This window comes from Ceratotherium simum, chromosome 5 (assembly GCF_057802395.1).
Source record: "Ceratotherium simum simum isolate JZ-2026a chromosome 5, ASM5780239v1, whole genome shotgun sequence".
Lineage (NCBI taxonomy): Eukaryota > Metazoa > Chordata > Mammalia > Perissodactyla > Rhinocerotidae > Ceratotherium > Ceratotherium simum.
This window is the reverse complement of record NC_141904.1, coordinates 18,746,892-18,761,973: the sequence shown is the minus strand read 5'-3', so window position 1 is coordinate 18,761,973 and position 15,082 is coordinate 18,746,892. Positions and strand designations below refer to the sequence as shown.

General features: G+C 45.8%; 1 protein-coding gene across 1 annotated transcript in view; it reads left to right on the top strand.

Annotated features, from left to right (window-relative positions):
• LOC101390529 (inhibitor of carbonic anhydrase-like) overlaps positions 1-14,133 on the top strand; it is a 41,223-nt gene extending 27,090 nt beyond the window's left edge. Inside the window, exons 12-17 of the mRNA XM_014789504.2 lie at positions 1,162-1,317; positions 4,152-4,293; positions 10,584-10,648; positions 11,324-11,508; positions 12,821-13,007; positions 14,050-14,133. Coding sequence (XP_014644990.1) covers positions 1,162-1,317; positions 4,152-4,293; positions 10,584-10,648; positions 11,324-11,508; positions 12,821-13,007; positions 14,050-14,084 — 770 coding nt within the window. The 3' untranslated portion in view covers positions 14,085-14,133. The remainder of the gene's footprint in view (positions 1-1,161; positions 1,318-4,151; positions 4,294-10,583; positions 10,649-11,323; positions 11,509-12,820; positions 13,008-14,049) is intronic.
• The last annotated feature ends 949 nt before the right edge of the window (positions 14,134-15,082 follow it).

Genomic DNA, 15,082 nt, shown 5'->3' with positions numbered 1-15,082 from the left:
TACAGTGTGCTCATATTAGCACATCTGATCCCCCTAAATAACCCTCTGGGATGGGTATCATTGTCACCATTTTACTGAAGAGAAATTTACAATCCTAGATGCTAAGTGACTTGTCTGAGATCATTTAGGAAGTGACTGGTGAGGCAAGTCTTCCTCCTGCCATGTTGACTCCCAACTTTCCAAGGCTTGAATATATAGAGACATGAACCTCAACAGCAAGAAAGGGAGCATGGGGATAAGGGGGTTGGGGGAGACTGGTGGTGGTGAGCCACATTATCTTCTAATTCTGAAGATTTATGATTCTGATCTTATTATAAATTCAGCTTTGCAGTTTAGGCCTTATTCAATAATCACAATTCAGTTACATAATATTGAGAGAGAAATACATGAAATATCAATGGTGTTCCCGTTAGAATCAGGAACTAGACAAGAAGGCCCACTTCCACCAAAGATATTTGGCATGATTTTGGAACTGAACGCAGTAAGATAAGAAAAAGAGATTTTTTTTTAATATTGGGGAAAGAAAGAGAGATTAAATTATCATTATTAGGAAATGATATTATTGTAAACCTATAAAATCAGAGACAATTTTAAAAAAGAAGTCATTAAAGCTCTTTCTTTTGGACTTCTACTCAACAGAAATATTTAAACAGGTGCACACTCATATGTACAAAGACTCATATAAATAAGTGGTTTGTAATAGGGGGAGTGGGTCACAGTGTAAATGCCTGCCAGGAGCGGGATTATGGAATAATCCATACAGTGGAACATGACTTAGATTCAACTAATAAATAGAATGAGATAGCTATATCTATTTCTACTGAATCAAAAAGATGTCCACAATATATCACTGAGGAAGAATAAAGCAACTCGCAGAAAAGAATGTATAGCAGGATTCCACTGAAAAAGTATCAAGTACGTGTGTAAATACTTGTGAATGTACGTATGTAGACATCTCTGGAGGGCAGTAGTGTCTGTTTGGCCCGGTACCGAGTAATGGTAGTTATTGGGAGGGTCCTCTGCTAGAGCAGGGTGAGAGGTGCAAGATATTCCCCCCTGCCATGGGAGAGTGGCTGGCAGGGCTAGCCGCAGCAGCTCTAGAATACGTTTTCGGGGGGCCCTGGAGCTATTGAAATTGCATCTTGGTATCTTTGTTGCGAGGTTACTACATCGTGGCAGTGGTTAAGAAATCAGATGCCGACCTCACCTGGAACTCTCTGCGCGGCAAGAAGTCCTGCCATACCGCCGTTGGCACTTCTGCAGGCTGGAACATACCCATGGGCTTAATATACAATCAAACTGGGTCCTGTAAACTTGGTGAGTGTGTTCTGGGAGGTGGTATGGCAGCTCCTTCCTTGAGCCTGTGCCTGTGCCTGTGTAGGGGAGAAATTCAGTTCAATGAACAGCATAAATGGGTGGTGGGGTCAAGGGTTGGACAGACATTGTAGGCGAGCCTCACATCTCCTTGAGCAGGTCCTTCCCTTTCTCCTTACCTCCTTGGGAGTGGCTTGGCCCAAAGGGCAGATCTCAGGGAGATACTCTATTCTTCACGTCTTACAACTGGCTCAGGGAACAAGCCTGGGGTTGCAAAGCAAGACTGGGGTGTATGTGTGTGCACGTGTGTATGCGTATTGTTTTCCCATATAAACTGAATTGGCTGCTTTTGTAAAATTGAAAACCTTACACCAACAAGTCCTTGCTTGAGTACTTTATGTTTCACTTGCATCCTCATCTCTCTTAGATTCCCATATTAGTCATTTCAGCAACTCTTGCCAATACCTAAAAGACTCCTGCTCCCCTGCTTTCCCCAGCCATCTGACAAACCCAGCCCTGCATGAACCCCCATTACCTGCTCTCTTCGCCCTCTGCATCTGAGCAGTGAACACGGCTGGAGAATGTCACAGGGCAGAGCATTTCATTCCACTGGAAATGCTCCAGCTGCTGGCCTCAGTGGGCCCCTGGAGCTCATGAGCACCCCCACGGTTTCTCTGCTCCACACTCCCACACTTCCCAATAGTTATCCTAATGTCCTAACTGTCCACACACCCCATCCCACACCCATCTATCATTCTTTCTCAGCAGATGATCTTATCTGCACCTGAAAGAGACAATTGACACTGTCAGAAAGGTTCCCCCTCAACATCCCGCTGCCAAAGCCGTGGGCCTCCTGATGGCTGCATCCGCTCAGCCTCCCTCCACGACCCAGCCAATCCCTCTGCCTGCACTTGGGTGCAGGCCCCGCCCTCCTCCCCTCCCCAGAGCCTTACACCCTCAGTTACCACTTCTCCCTTTGGTATATCCAATAATTTCTCTCAACATGTAAACACATCCAATGTCTTCCATCTTCAAAAATCCTCCCTCTCCCAACATTCTCCTCCAGCTCCTGCCTTCTTTCTCCTCCCCTTTACTGCCAGCTTCTTAAAACCATGGTCTGAACCACTCACCTCCCACTCACTCCTCCACTCCCTGCCCTCTGGCTTCTCCGCAGAAAGAACTCTGGTCAAGGCTACCCGTGACCTCCATGTTGCTCAACTGGAGAATGGGCTCCAGTCCCTTCCTCCATGATCTCTCTTTCTTCAAGTTGCCTTAAAACACTATCTCCTGGCTTTTGTGAAAACACACTGGCTTGGTTTTTCTCCTACCCCTACCAAGTCCCCCTTTCCCAACCTGGTTAATAAATGTTAGATTATTCCCCACTCTAAACTCAACCCCCAAGCACCCACATCCATGCCTACTGCCTTGATTACCATCTAAACAAATATTATGTGTACAAAGCTAGGCACATAGCAAGCACTAGATAAATGTTTGCTGCTATCACTGCTATTAATATTATGTCTATATGTTGATAACTGTCAAGTTTTTATCCCTAGCATAGATCTCTCCTTGACTTTCAGACCTGTATCTATTGAACTGCCTATTTGACATGATCTAGTTGGATATCTCAAGGGCACATTAAGTTCAACCTGTCCAAAATGGAATGCATCATCTCTGCCAGGCCTGATCCTGCTCCAGAGCTGCCTAGCTGGGTGGAGGACCCCACAGACCATCCACTTGCCCCAGTGGGAAACTGAGCCGTCATTCTCCACACACCCATCCATCACCAGTGATGTCGGGTTCTCCCCGCTCCACCTCTCTCCCTCCCCTTTGTGCTACTCTAGTCCAAGCTGCCCTCATCTCCCCTGGACGACTGCAGTAGCCTGCTGCCTGCACCCCACATTGCCAGAGCAGTCTTAGCAAAGTACAGATCTGACTATATCCTGCCCACTACTCCTGGTCCAGCTTTGTCCACAGCCTTTCAGAAGCTCCACATTTCCCTAAGAATAAAGAAGAAAATCTACGCAAAGATGTAAAGGGTGGTCTGGACCCTGCCCCCTCCCCACACACTCTTGGTCTGGGTGGTCCAGCCCCATTAAGCTCCCTGTGCATTTGACCCCCACCCCTAACCCCCGCCCTAGGCTTTTGCAGATGCTGCTCCCTGTCTGGAAAGCTCTTGCCCCCTCGCCCTTCACTTGGATGAATTCCTATTCATTCTTCATATCTGGACTTTGAGGCTTCTCCCTGACTCCCAGGTCTGCGCAGGGTTCCTTTATCTGCAGCTTGTGGAACCATATTCTTTTTCCCCAGAGCACAGGGGGAAACACGAATTCACTGGTGATTGTCACCCCACAGACGTGGGTTCCAGGAGGGGGCGGGGCCTGTGTCATTTCCTCCATGTGGTACCTAGAACCCAGCACAGATCTTGGTGGCTGGGCCTCTCAGGCCCCTTCCTGGACTTGGAGTGATGTTGGTGCACCTTGTATAGAAGGGCAGAGGCGGCAGAGGTCGGAAAACATGGGACAGGTTCAACCAGCATGACTTCTGTTTTTGTCTGCTCTCTTAGGGTTAAATCCGTGTCTGCCCTTCTCACCACTGCCCTGTGCTGGGACAGGGTGGACGTCTGTGAGCTCCCAGGCCCTGTCCCAACTTCAGCTGGTCCCCCTTTACTTTGCTCCAGCTGAAACTTTTTTTTCATTCCTTACGGTTCTTGTTTCTAATAACATGATACTAAACACCTGAATTGTCTTTACGTCATTCAGGCAATTCTAGGGTCAAGGTCTGAGGCTTTCTTGCTAACAGGCAGGAAAAGCTGACCTCCTGTGTTCTCTGCACAGATGAATTCTTCAGTCAAAGCTGTGCCCCTGGGTCTGATCCGGATTCCAGTCTCTGTGCTCTGTGCAGCGGCGGCAGCAATGCAGCCCACATGTGTGCCCCCAACAGCCACGAGCGATACTACGGCCCCAGTGGGGCGCTCAGGCGAGTAGTGCCTGTGCCCCACCTTTCTTTCTGGCACCAGCCCAGTGAACTTCTCATCCTTTCACCTTTTTCCTCATCCCAGCATCTGGGTGCTGCATTTAGGAGGAGCCAGAATTAGAAAACAGAACTGCGAATTCCCAGTGGCTCCGAGGACTCAAGTCCAGCCCCTTTCTGGAGCACTCTCCTGCAGACCTGCTGACTTAGGGCACCTGCAAGGATGGTGGGTGTGGGGTCCCAATGCTGGCTCCACTCTTGCTCTTTTCTTCTGTGTGATGTCGGACAAGTCATAGAATCTTTCAGAGCCCATTTAAAATCAGAGGAGGGCACGGGACGTGTGCTCCTTACACCTGGCTGAAGAGTACATTTTAATAGATACTCCTGGGCTCCTCCATCCGTTCAAGACAGACTCACTGAGCACCTAGTTGGTGGCAGGCACTATTCTAGGTAGAGAGGTTACAACAGCGACACGACACACATGGCCCCTGTGCCCCTGAGTCTCGGGGGAGAGGAGGACGGTAAACATCTGAAAGAGGACAATCACTTCCCGACTGCAGTGAGTGCTACAGAGGAACCAAGGCGGGTGATGTGGCCATGACTCGGGTAGGGGACAATTTTGGAAATGGTGGTCAGGGAAGGCCTCAGCAAGCAGAGGGACCATGTGAACTGAGGATGAAATATTGAGAGGGAATCAGGCCTGAGAAAATCTGGAGGAAGAGTCATCCAGGAAGAAGGAACAGTAAGACAAAGGCATGAGGTTGGGACAAATCATGCTGTGTCTGAGGCCAGAGAAGAAGGCGCTAGGGTAGAGCATGGCAGGGAGAGGGTCAGTTGTGTGAGGAGGCTGGAGCCGTGGGCAGGGGCTGTCTCGGGCCGTATGGGCCTGGCCAAGGAGGTGGATTTAATTCTAAGTGTGATGGGCAGTGCAGGGTGCTTTGAGGCAGTAGGGCATATTGTGTGAATTAGGGTTGTGTGGCTGTTGTGTGGAGAATGTGAGCTTCTAGAAGGGACCCTTTTATTCGTCACACTGCCAGATGACTTTGTCCCACCCTCTCCAAAGTTTTTTCTCTTTCATAAGCCGGACATAAATTACATATTTTCACAGATCCTACTACAACAATATATGCTGAACATTAAACCTAGGCTAAAACAGTATATATATATTTTACATCTGAAAGTACATAAGTATTAGGGTCGATGGTCCCATCATGATAGTATCACAGAAGACCCAGAATTGTCAGAGTTCTGTCTTGAACCACAATTTCCCCTCTTTCCAAAATGAAGATGAACTGAACACACAAAGAACAATGCGAGCTTCAAACATCTCGTTCTCCCACCCACTCCTACCTGCCTTCCCACTCCCTCTAGCCTCCCGACTCCAGCTGCCCTTCATTCCTACTGCCCCGTGATCCGCTGATCCTGCGAGCTCTTCCCTGTTCTCACTCCCTGTCATGTCCTTTTCCCCCCCCAGTCAGTGCACATTCCACAGCCAACCATGATCATTATTCCCCTGTGCATGTCCTCAATGCCCGTCCCCTCTCCCGGCTGAACTATGACCTTGATTAGGTCCCACATCCCACCACTCAGTGCCTGCACTTCCAGGCTGACTGGCCTCCCAGGATTGAGAACCCGCCTCAAATGAGCCATATGTCTCTAGTCCCTTCACCACCCCACTCGCCTAAAAGATGATTCCATACTTTCTCCTCTCCTCCATCCCCCAACACTTCTTCCTCCATCTACCATACTTTTGTTTCCTATTTCATATGAGAAAATTGAAGCAATCAAAAGAGAAATTCCATATTGTCTCACTGCCACATCTACCCTCATGCTGGCATCTGTGCCCATAGACACTGCGCTCCCTCCGCTTACTTGGGAGCACCTGGCTGTCTCCTAGCTAAGCCCACTGCTGCCCCTGCATTGACTGCCTCTCCTCCAGCCTGATCAAGGGCGTTGCCCCAGCACTTCTCCACTGTTTCTCCTGCATCATCACATTTTCTTCTCTACTAGATCGTTTCTATCAGCAGACAAACATACTGCTATTTTTTTCATCTTAAACATAAATAAATAAAACCTCTCTCGATCTCACTTTCCTCTCAAACAACTTCCCATTTCTCTCCTTCTCTTTATAACAAAATCCCTTGAAGGAATTTAATGTCCTTGCTCCAATTTCTTTCCTTTCAATCTTCCCAGAACCCAGTTTAGGAATCTGTTCACCTTCCCCACCTCCAACCAGTGGAGTTGGCTTTATTATTGTTTTTAAATTATCTACAGAAAACAGCGCTCCTGGTTGTTGACACACGGGCAGACTACTCCCACCACACCTCCCCCTTGGTACACCGCCATCCACCACGCAGCTGAAACTGTGCTTTTAAGTCGCCGGTGACCTCTGTGTTGCTAAATAAATCCTAAGGCCAGTTCTCAGTCCTTGTGTTTCTTGATCTACCAGCATCGTTGGCGCCACTGACCACTTCCTCCTCTTGGATACATGTTCGTCCTTGGCTTCAGGACACCACGCTCTCTTGGATTCCCTCCTCCCTTTCCTAGTGCTGCATCTCAGTCTCTTTGCTGGTTCTGCCTCACTTCCCCAACCTCCACATGTCGGTGTGCCCCAGGACAAAGTCTCTTCATGCCCATACCCTTGATGGTTTTATCTAGTCTCGATCCATCTATATGCTGACAATTCCCCAAATTACATTCCTGTTCAGATGTCTCGACAAAATTCCAGACCAAACTCCAGACTGGTATATCCAACTGCCTACTGGACATCTCCACTTGGATTTCTAATCACCATCTCAAATTTAAACGTCTCAAACTGAGCTTCTGAAATTTCACACACTCTCACCCAAACCAGTAATTCCTGCAGTCCTTCCCATCTCAGTTAAAGGCAACTCCATTTTTCCTTTTGGAAAAAAAGTCAAGACCTCGGTGTGTGTTATCTACGTCTACTCTTTCTCTCAGATCCCATAGCTGGCCTATCATCAAATCGTGTTAGCTCTACCTGCAAAAGGTAACCAGAATTGACCTCATCACCCATGTCCACTGATACCACTTTGATCCAAACCACCATCATCTCTCTCCAGATTTTTATAATAGCCCCCTAAGAGGTCTCCATGCATCTGTCCTATCCTTCTTCCCCACCACAGTCTATTCTCAACACATCAGCAAGAGTGAGTCTGTTAAAACATAAATCAGAGCATCACATTTCTCTGCCTAAAGCTCTTCAGTAATTTCCCATATCACTCAGAGTAAACGTCAGGGTCCTTCTTTGACCTATAAGGCCCCTTTGTGATCTGGGAAGGCTCTTTGTGACCTAAAGTCTTACATCTTTCCCCCTTGCTCTCTCTGCTCCAGTCATCTTGGCATACTACCTGTTCCTTGAAGACATCGGGCACACTCCTGCCTCAGAGCCTTTGCACTTGCTCTTACCCCCATCTGGAGTGCTCTTCCTCCTCACATCATCTTGGTAGTTCCCTCACTTCCTTTAGGACTTCTCAGGGAAGTCTTTCCTGGCCACTCCATCTATAATTTCACATTCACACCCTTGCCAGTATTTCATATCCCCCTTTCTTGCTTTATGTTTTCTTTAGCACTTATCACTCTCTAGAATACTATACATTTTATCTACTTATCTTGTTTAATATCTTTAATAAAATGAATAAGGATGCCTTTGGTTGCAAATGAAAAACCCCATGTGAACCGTCTTAAGCCAAGGGAGAAGTTTTAACAGGTGTTCTGGGAGCTTCCTTCTTGTAAGGGCTGAGTCCTGAGCCTCAGTAGCCAGCCAAGATACTTTAAGATCAAGGTTCCTAGATAAAATTCGGGAATTAAATTAGAATTCCAGTAAACAACGAATGAAATTTAAGTACAGTCCTGTGTCGCTTAATGATGGGAAAATGTTCTGAGAAATGTGTCATTAGGTGATTTTCTTGTTGTGCGAACATCATAGAGTGTACTTACACAAACCTAGATGGTATAGCCTGCTACACACCTAGGCTATATGGTACTAATCTTATGGGAACACCATTGTATATGTGGTCCGTCGTTGACAGAAATGTCGTTATGCAGCACATGACTGTATAAGGGGACACACTCTGCTTCTCTCTCTCTCTCTTTCTGCACATCTGCCTCATTTTCTCGTCCCCTGCAGGGTGGTTTTCTCTGTTCCTCAGTCCACATGGAAGGAAATATCTGTGACCAGCAGTGCCAGCGTTGTTACAGCTCCTCAGTTATAAAGAAGCAGTCAAACACAGACCATAATGTATTAGTTCCGATTCCCAGGAAATGGAATTGTCAGCCCACCTCAGGTGAAAGCTTCCTGCTCACACAACTCATGCAGTGAAGTTGTGTTGTAAAGTTCTAGCTGCCTCCACTGTGATCAGGTGGATTGAGAGGGATGGGAGGGAGAAGTCAGTTCTCAAAAAAGTATTAAAAGTTTGGTAGACCAAACAAGAGCCAAGAATTTCTAAATAAAATTATACAGAAGGAATTTTTTTTCCTAGATATAAAAATCACATTATAATACTATATAATACTGTAATACAGTGATCGATACAGGCTGGTTATGTGCAAGAATGACAGATAAATCAATGGAAGAGAATAGACTTCCAAGTCAGATACATGCACGTATTACATTTGGTCTATAACAAAGATGATATTTCAAATCACTGGGGCAAGGATGAACTTTAGAGATCAAGTAAAATGAGTACAGTGACTGGTCCCTGGATCTGGTGACCCTGGCAGGAGCAGATTCAATAGTGAGTCAGTCCCATAAGCTCACCGGCAAGAGCCAGTGAGGGTGGTGTGCGGGGATGCTGACGGTTAAGTGCGATGAGTCCTTTTAGGTGTTTGGATGAGTAGGGGCAGGGGGCCCATTGCTGAGGGCAGTGTGGGATCAAGTCAGTACTTATTGTTTTTTAAAAAAGAAAAGAAGTGTGAGTGCTGATGAAAAGAGACCAGAGAACAGGGGAAGGCTCCAATTATGTAAGAGAAAAAGGATAACCATAGCAGAAAGTGCTGAAGAGCCTGGGTAGGGATGGGATGCAGGGCGGGGAGGACACTTTTGCTGGGAGGGACACCTTGCCTCCTTCTTTGTACCTGGAGGGCGAGAGAGGAGCACTGGAGCCTGGGGCTGGCAGATTAGGCAGAGGGATGTTGCAAGACAGCCCGTGTGATGATTTCTGTGTTTTCTCTGGAAAGCAAGAGCACGTGTCAGCGTGTGTGAGTGTTGGGGAACGGGTATGTGTAGAGAGAGTAGTTTGTAGGAAGCAGGAAAGCATTTTGAAGTCATTGCTCTATAGCGTGGGGAGCTGGCTGCCTCAAGCAGTGGTTCTCACAGTTGAGCACAAATCAGAATCTTCTGCGGGGCTTGTTAACAGATCGCTGGGCCCCACCCCCAGGTTTCTGATTCAGTAGGTCTGGGGTGGGGCCTGAGAATATGCATTTCTAACAAGTTCCCAAGTGGTGCCGATGCTGCTGGTCCCAGCCCACACTTGGAGAACCACAGGTCTAGAGTAGAGAAAGGAACGCAGGAATGCCCAGGTGAAGTTAATGATCAGGAGGTCTGTGGTCTGCCTCATTGCTGATGATCATCCTCATTCAAGACTGGGACTGTATGAAGGGGAGGGGTGAAGGAAAGAAATAGGGCCAGGGAGCTTAGGAAACTCGAATGGGAGCAGTTGATCCTAAGTATAGAGCGATCTGAAGTTAGGAGAGAGAGAAAACTGGAGAGTTGCTTCTGATAATTAATAATTAATATCAATTTCCAACTGACTGAATGTCATAAAACCAATTTTAATGTGCTCAACATTTCTCATAAAGAATGCACCTTAAATACAGAGAAACATTTTTCAGAGAATTAAGCGTGAACAAATATTTAGTGATGCACATTAACTTTTAAGGCTGAGTAGACATATGGGTGTGACAAGACTTCAAAATCACATCTTCTCCACTGATTTTAATCTCTGATGTGAGTTTTGATCCAACCAGAGAGTCATCCTCGAATATCCCTGTTAATAGGAGAACACGAGCATCTCCTCTGGAGAAACCGATCAGTATGAGGAACCAAACAATGGTTACCTACAGTAAAAAGTAAAGAAGCGGATTTCTTCTTCTATTCTATTTCCCCTGTAACTCCCAGGACAACCAGGCATTACGGTTGTGTGTGTGGAAGTGGTCAGTGTTGGATGTGCCCCGTGGCCCGGGTGGAGGGGTGTGGGCTCTCAGTGAGTTCCTCTCGGTGTCGCTCCCTCCCACCCCTGTTGATCCTCCCCGCTGACCTGACCCTTGCTGTGCAGATGTCTGGTTGAGAAGGGAGATGTGGCCTTTCTGAAGCACCCCACAGTCCTGCAGAATACTGACGGTACGTGCCTGCACTGTCCTCTCCTCCCTTGGAAAAATCTGAGTCTCTCACAGGAAATCACTCTCTAGTCGGGCCACAAGGGAAGTTTATTAACTCTACCAGATTCCAGTGACTTTGGTTCTAACATTTTTTATTTAGGGAGTGAGAAAATCCTTCATGTCTGGTCAGACTTGACAGGGTTGGTTATCTCATTGGCCTTGAACTCAACCGACAAACACATGGGGGCTGCAGTCCATATGAGCACGTCTGCCTCTCTTGATTTATAGGCATTCTTTATATGTTCTGGGTACGAGTTTTTGTCAGCTGTATGTACTGAGAATATCTTGTCCCTCTCTGAAAAGGCTTGCCTTTGCACTTTCTTAGTGATGTCTTTTGATGAGCAGACATCCTTAATTTTAATATAGTTCAATTTATCAATCTTGTCCTTTCTGGCTAGGGGGTTTTCAGGCCTAGTTAAGAAATCTTTGCCTTTAACAGGACGGAAAATCACTAACAAGAAAGGGTATGAATTTGTGAGTTTATGAATGTTTCTCATCTGTTTTATTTTAAAATCTTAATTGTTTTATTTCTCAGTGTCTCTGTGATTGTCCCAGACAGTGGTGGTTGGTCACATCCCCCAGTGAGGGTACCTTGACCAAAGCTGTCAGCTGTGGCTGACCCGCTATCTGTCCCCAGGAAAGAACCCTGAAGCATGGGCTAAGGATCTGAAGAAGGAAGACTTTCAGCTTCTGTGCCTCGATGGCACCAGGAAGCCTGTGACTGAGGCTCAGAGCTGCCACTTGGCCAGAGTCCCAAATCATGCTGTGGTCTCAAGGAAAGATAACGCAAATTTTGTTCGTAGAATGCTCTTCAACCAACAGGTATGGACACCCATGGGGTCCTGTCTGCATGCCCCAACTGAGTGCTCAGTTCACTTGCAGAGCTGCACAGACTCACCCCAGCCCAGTCTCACACTCTTTCTCCCAGGGCAGTGGACTTGATTCTTGCAGCCCTGCCTCTGATGAAAACTGGTGGCTGTGTTTACTTCTTGTTCCCCAGCTGTCTAGGACATCAAAGTGGACTAAGAAAGCCTCAGACACGTGGGCGTCTGTAGTGTAGTGGACTCATCTGACTCTCTGAGCAGAGTCATGGTATCTCTTGGGCTTGTTCAGTTACTCCACGAGAATTATCCCTTTGTCTCTTCTTCTGTCACAGAAATAAGGGAGCTGGCTCAGTGTCCTTCACACTAGGCTGAGCTACATGTGGGGAAAGCAGAATGGAGATTACTCTACTTGACCTTGGGTGGATCCCAATGCATTTCCTGAACCTAAGCAGGCTGAGCACTGTTTGAAGCTTCGTGAACATTAAAGAGCCAACATTCAGACAACTTATGACCTGTATAGGCAGCCAACAAGGCCTGATCCTATGGAGTAACGGGCTGCCTAAATCAAATGGTCTTAAGGAAAACCCAAAGCCTTGTCTCCCTTTTGCACTAGTACACCCCATTCTTGGAGGAGGCCCAAACGAGTAATCCATGTCTTAGCATATGCTGCCCACACATTCCAGGTAAAGGATAATGACCCAGAGAGAGCTGGCAAAACAGGAGGCTCTTGGTCATGGATTTTGGAAAGGATGGGCCCCACACAGGGCGAGCTGCCATCTTGGCCACAAGGGAAGTGGATAAAGGAAGAGAGGGGAGGGGAAGGAAGAGATGGAAATGGTCGGGTGCCCGGGGAAGATCCAGAGAATAGAAGAGGCAAGGTAGCAAGGGCCCCGGGCAGCAGGAAGACATGCAAGTATGACCCAGACTGTTGAAAATATCCAGCGCTGCCTGGCAGAATAGCGACACAGTGGCAAACTTGGAGCTCTTTCTGTTAGCAGTTGCTTTGTATACATCATCTCACTATTTAGTGTTATTATCTCCACTTACTATTGAGTAAACTGAGGTTCACTGAGCTCAGTAAAGAATTTTCCTAAAGTCACATGACAAGGACAAGCTAGGGCCAGGACTTGAATCCAGAAGCCATACTTTTTGCCATTTTACTACAGTGCCTCCTAAACTGTTGCCGTGTCCCAGGTTTCCCCAGGGGCTGGAGCTGAGCAGTCCAGCAGACTCAGGTCTTCTGAGGCAGAATACACAACCTCGTGCTCCCTGGTGCTGCTGGTCACTCACTGTCTGTCTGTCTGACTCAGGAGCTCTTTGGAAGAAATGGGTTTGAATATAGGATGTTCCAGCTGTTCAAATCCTCGACCAAGGACCTGCTCTTCAGTGATGACACGGAATGTCTGGCTAACCTTCAGGACAAAACAACTTATCAAAAATACTTAGGGCCAGAGTATCTCATGGCTATTGCTAATGTGAAACAATGCTTATCCTCTGGTGAGTAGAGTAAAACACTGAGGAGCAATAACATGGGAGTCGAGGTAAACATGTTTGTATTAAGGACCAGCATGTGCCAAGCCCTGAGCCAGTACCGATAGGAACACAAAGACGTGTAGGGCTTGCTCCTGGCCCTGCAGGAGGACTCAGACCTACCAGTGGGGTGACTCAATTAGACAACAGTGTAAGACATTACCTGAAAAAAGGCCAAATCATTTGAAGGAGACAGACAGTGTAAAAGAACTTGAGATCATTTGGAAATTGAACTTGTTTACATGTGTATTTCCATTTTTTTGCTAATAAAATGAACATATATGTGTGTGAGCACTTCAGGGTAGGGAGAGGGTTGCGAAATGACACATATATACCACTCATAGAGGACCAATTTTCAAATATTTTAAGTAAAATATGTAAATAATATTAATAGAAACAAATAAATAAAGTGTAGCTAGCCTATAGTAGGCCCGTTATATTTATATATATATTTTAGAATGGCAAAGCTGTCTTAAAAAGAAATAAATTGAAAAAATAAAATTAGAGCTGGGATAATCAAATTATTGGGAGTGTGCCGGAATTTTTGTTGAATTATTTTGTGCACTGGAGATGAAGAGACCAGGAAGAAAGGAAAATGTAGGTATTTAAGTATAGCACTGACCTCAGTTAGGGGAGAGAGAGAGAGAGGGAGAGAGTTTTAAAAAAATCTTTAGGAGGGGCCGGCCCCATGGCATAGTGGTTAAGTGCGTGTGCTCCGCTGCTGGTGGCCAGGGTTTGGATCCCGGGCGTGCACCAACGCACTGCTTGTCAGGCCACGCTGTGGCAGTGTCCCATATAAAGTAGAGGAAGATGGGCATGGATGTTAGCCCAGGGCCAGTCTTCCTCAGCAAAAAAGAGGAGACTTGGCATGAATGTTAGCTCAGAGCTGATCTTCCTCACACACACACAAAAATCTTTATTACCTACCATTTACTTTTAGAAAATAGGAACAGAATTGTGTTTAGTAAGCAAAGGCAGTACCTAAAAGTCTTTCTCTTATGCTTCACAGAACTTCTGGATGCCTGCACATTCCATGGAAATTAAAAACTGATGAAAGTGGGCAACCGCAGAGATGCTCAGAGCCTGCAAATATGGTGGGGCCACATTCTCACTTCTCTGTATGTGGGTCGGTGTTAACATTAACAAAGATATAACATTATCTTTATAATTATGTACTGTAACTGATGCAGAAATTAAAATGAAAAAAATTATTGTTTCTTCTCAGAAAGCTTCATTAAATGTTCTCAGATTTTTGGGAGGAGAAAACTTTCTTTATACTAGAATTGTGCTTCTGAAGTTAATATCTATTAAACCGTACCTTTTTTTAGAACTCTACAAGGCTAGCTCAACTTCCCTCCCTATTCTCTGATTATTTTACCCAAGAGTCAAGTCACTTAAATAGAATTTAAGCAAAAATATGTCTGAAGGGAGACTGAGTGGTGATTACAAGCATGAAAAAAGCATCGGTGCACAGAGTATCAAGGACTTACATAATAAAAACAAAGGATAAGGAAGTTTGTATATTTTAACATTTAAGATTCATAAAGTCAAGTGAAATCAAACTCCTGATTCAGATTAATTGGAAAATATTAACATTACTGCAAAAATCCAATCCTACTGCACTTTTATAGTCAACTTCCTGAAAGTGTGATTTACACTTATTACTTTTAAGTCAGTTTCTTATCAGAGATTTCGCCATATCTATTATTACCATAATGCCAGCCTATGGTGGTGCCTCAATAAACGTTGACTAGGAACCTAAGTTGTATATTGTTAAATGTCACTTTTATGAGTGTGGACTTCTGCTTCCACCTGTGAAACAGTGACCAGTACAGGACTTGCCCTCCTTCCATTAACAACTAAGAAACTGGACAAAATATATGAAACAACTGTTTTCAAACATTAGATTATAACAGCATAGGACTATGATCCTTGAAAGAGGGAAAGACAAGAGGTGAGCAGAATGATGACACTACTTTTTGCCTAGAGGAAATTTCCAGATCATGGCACAGGGAGGGGGAACCCAAGAGATCCCATTACTT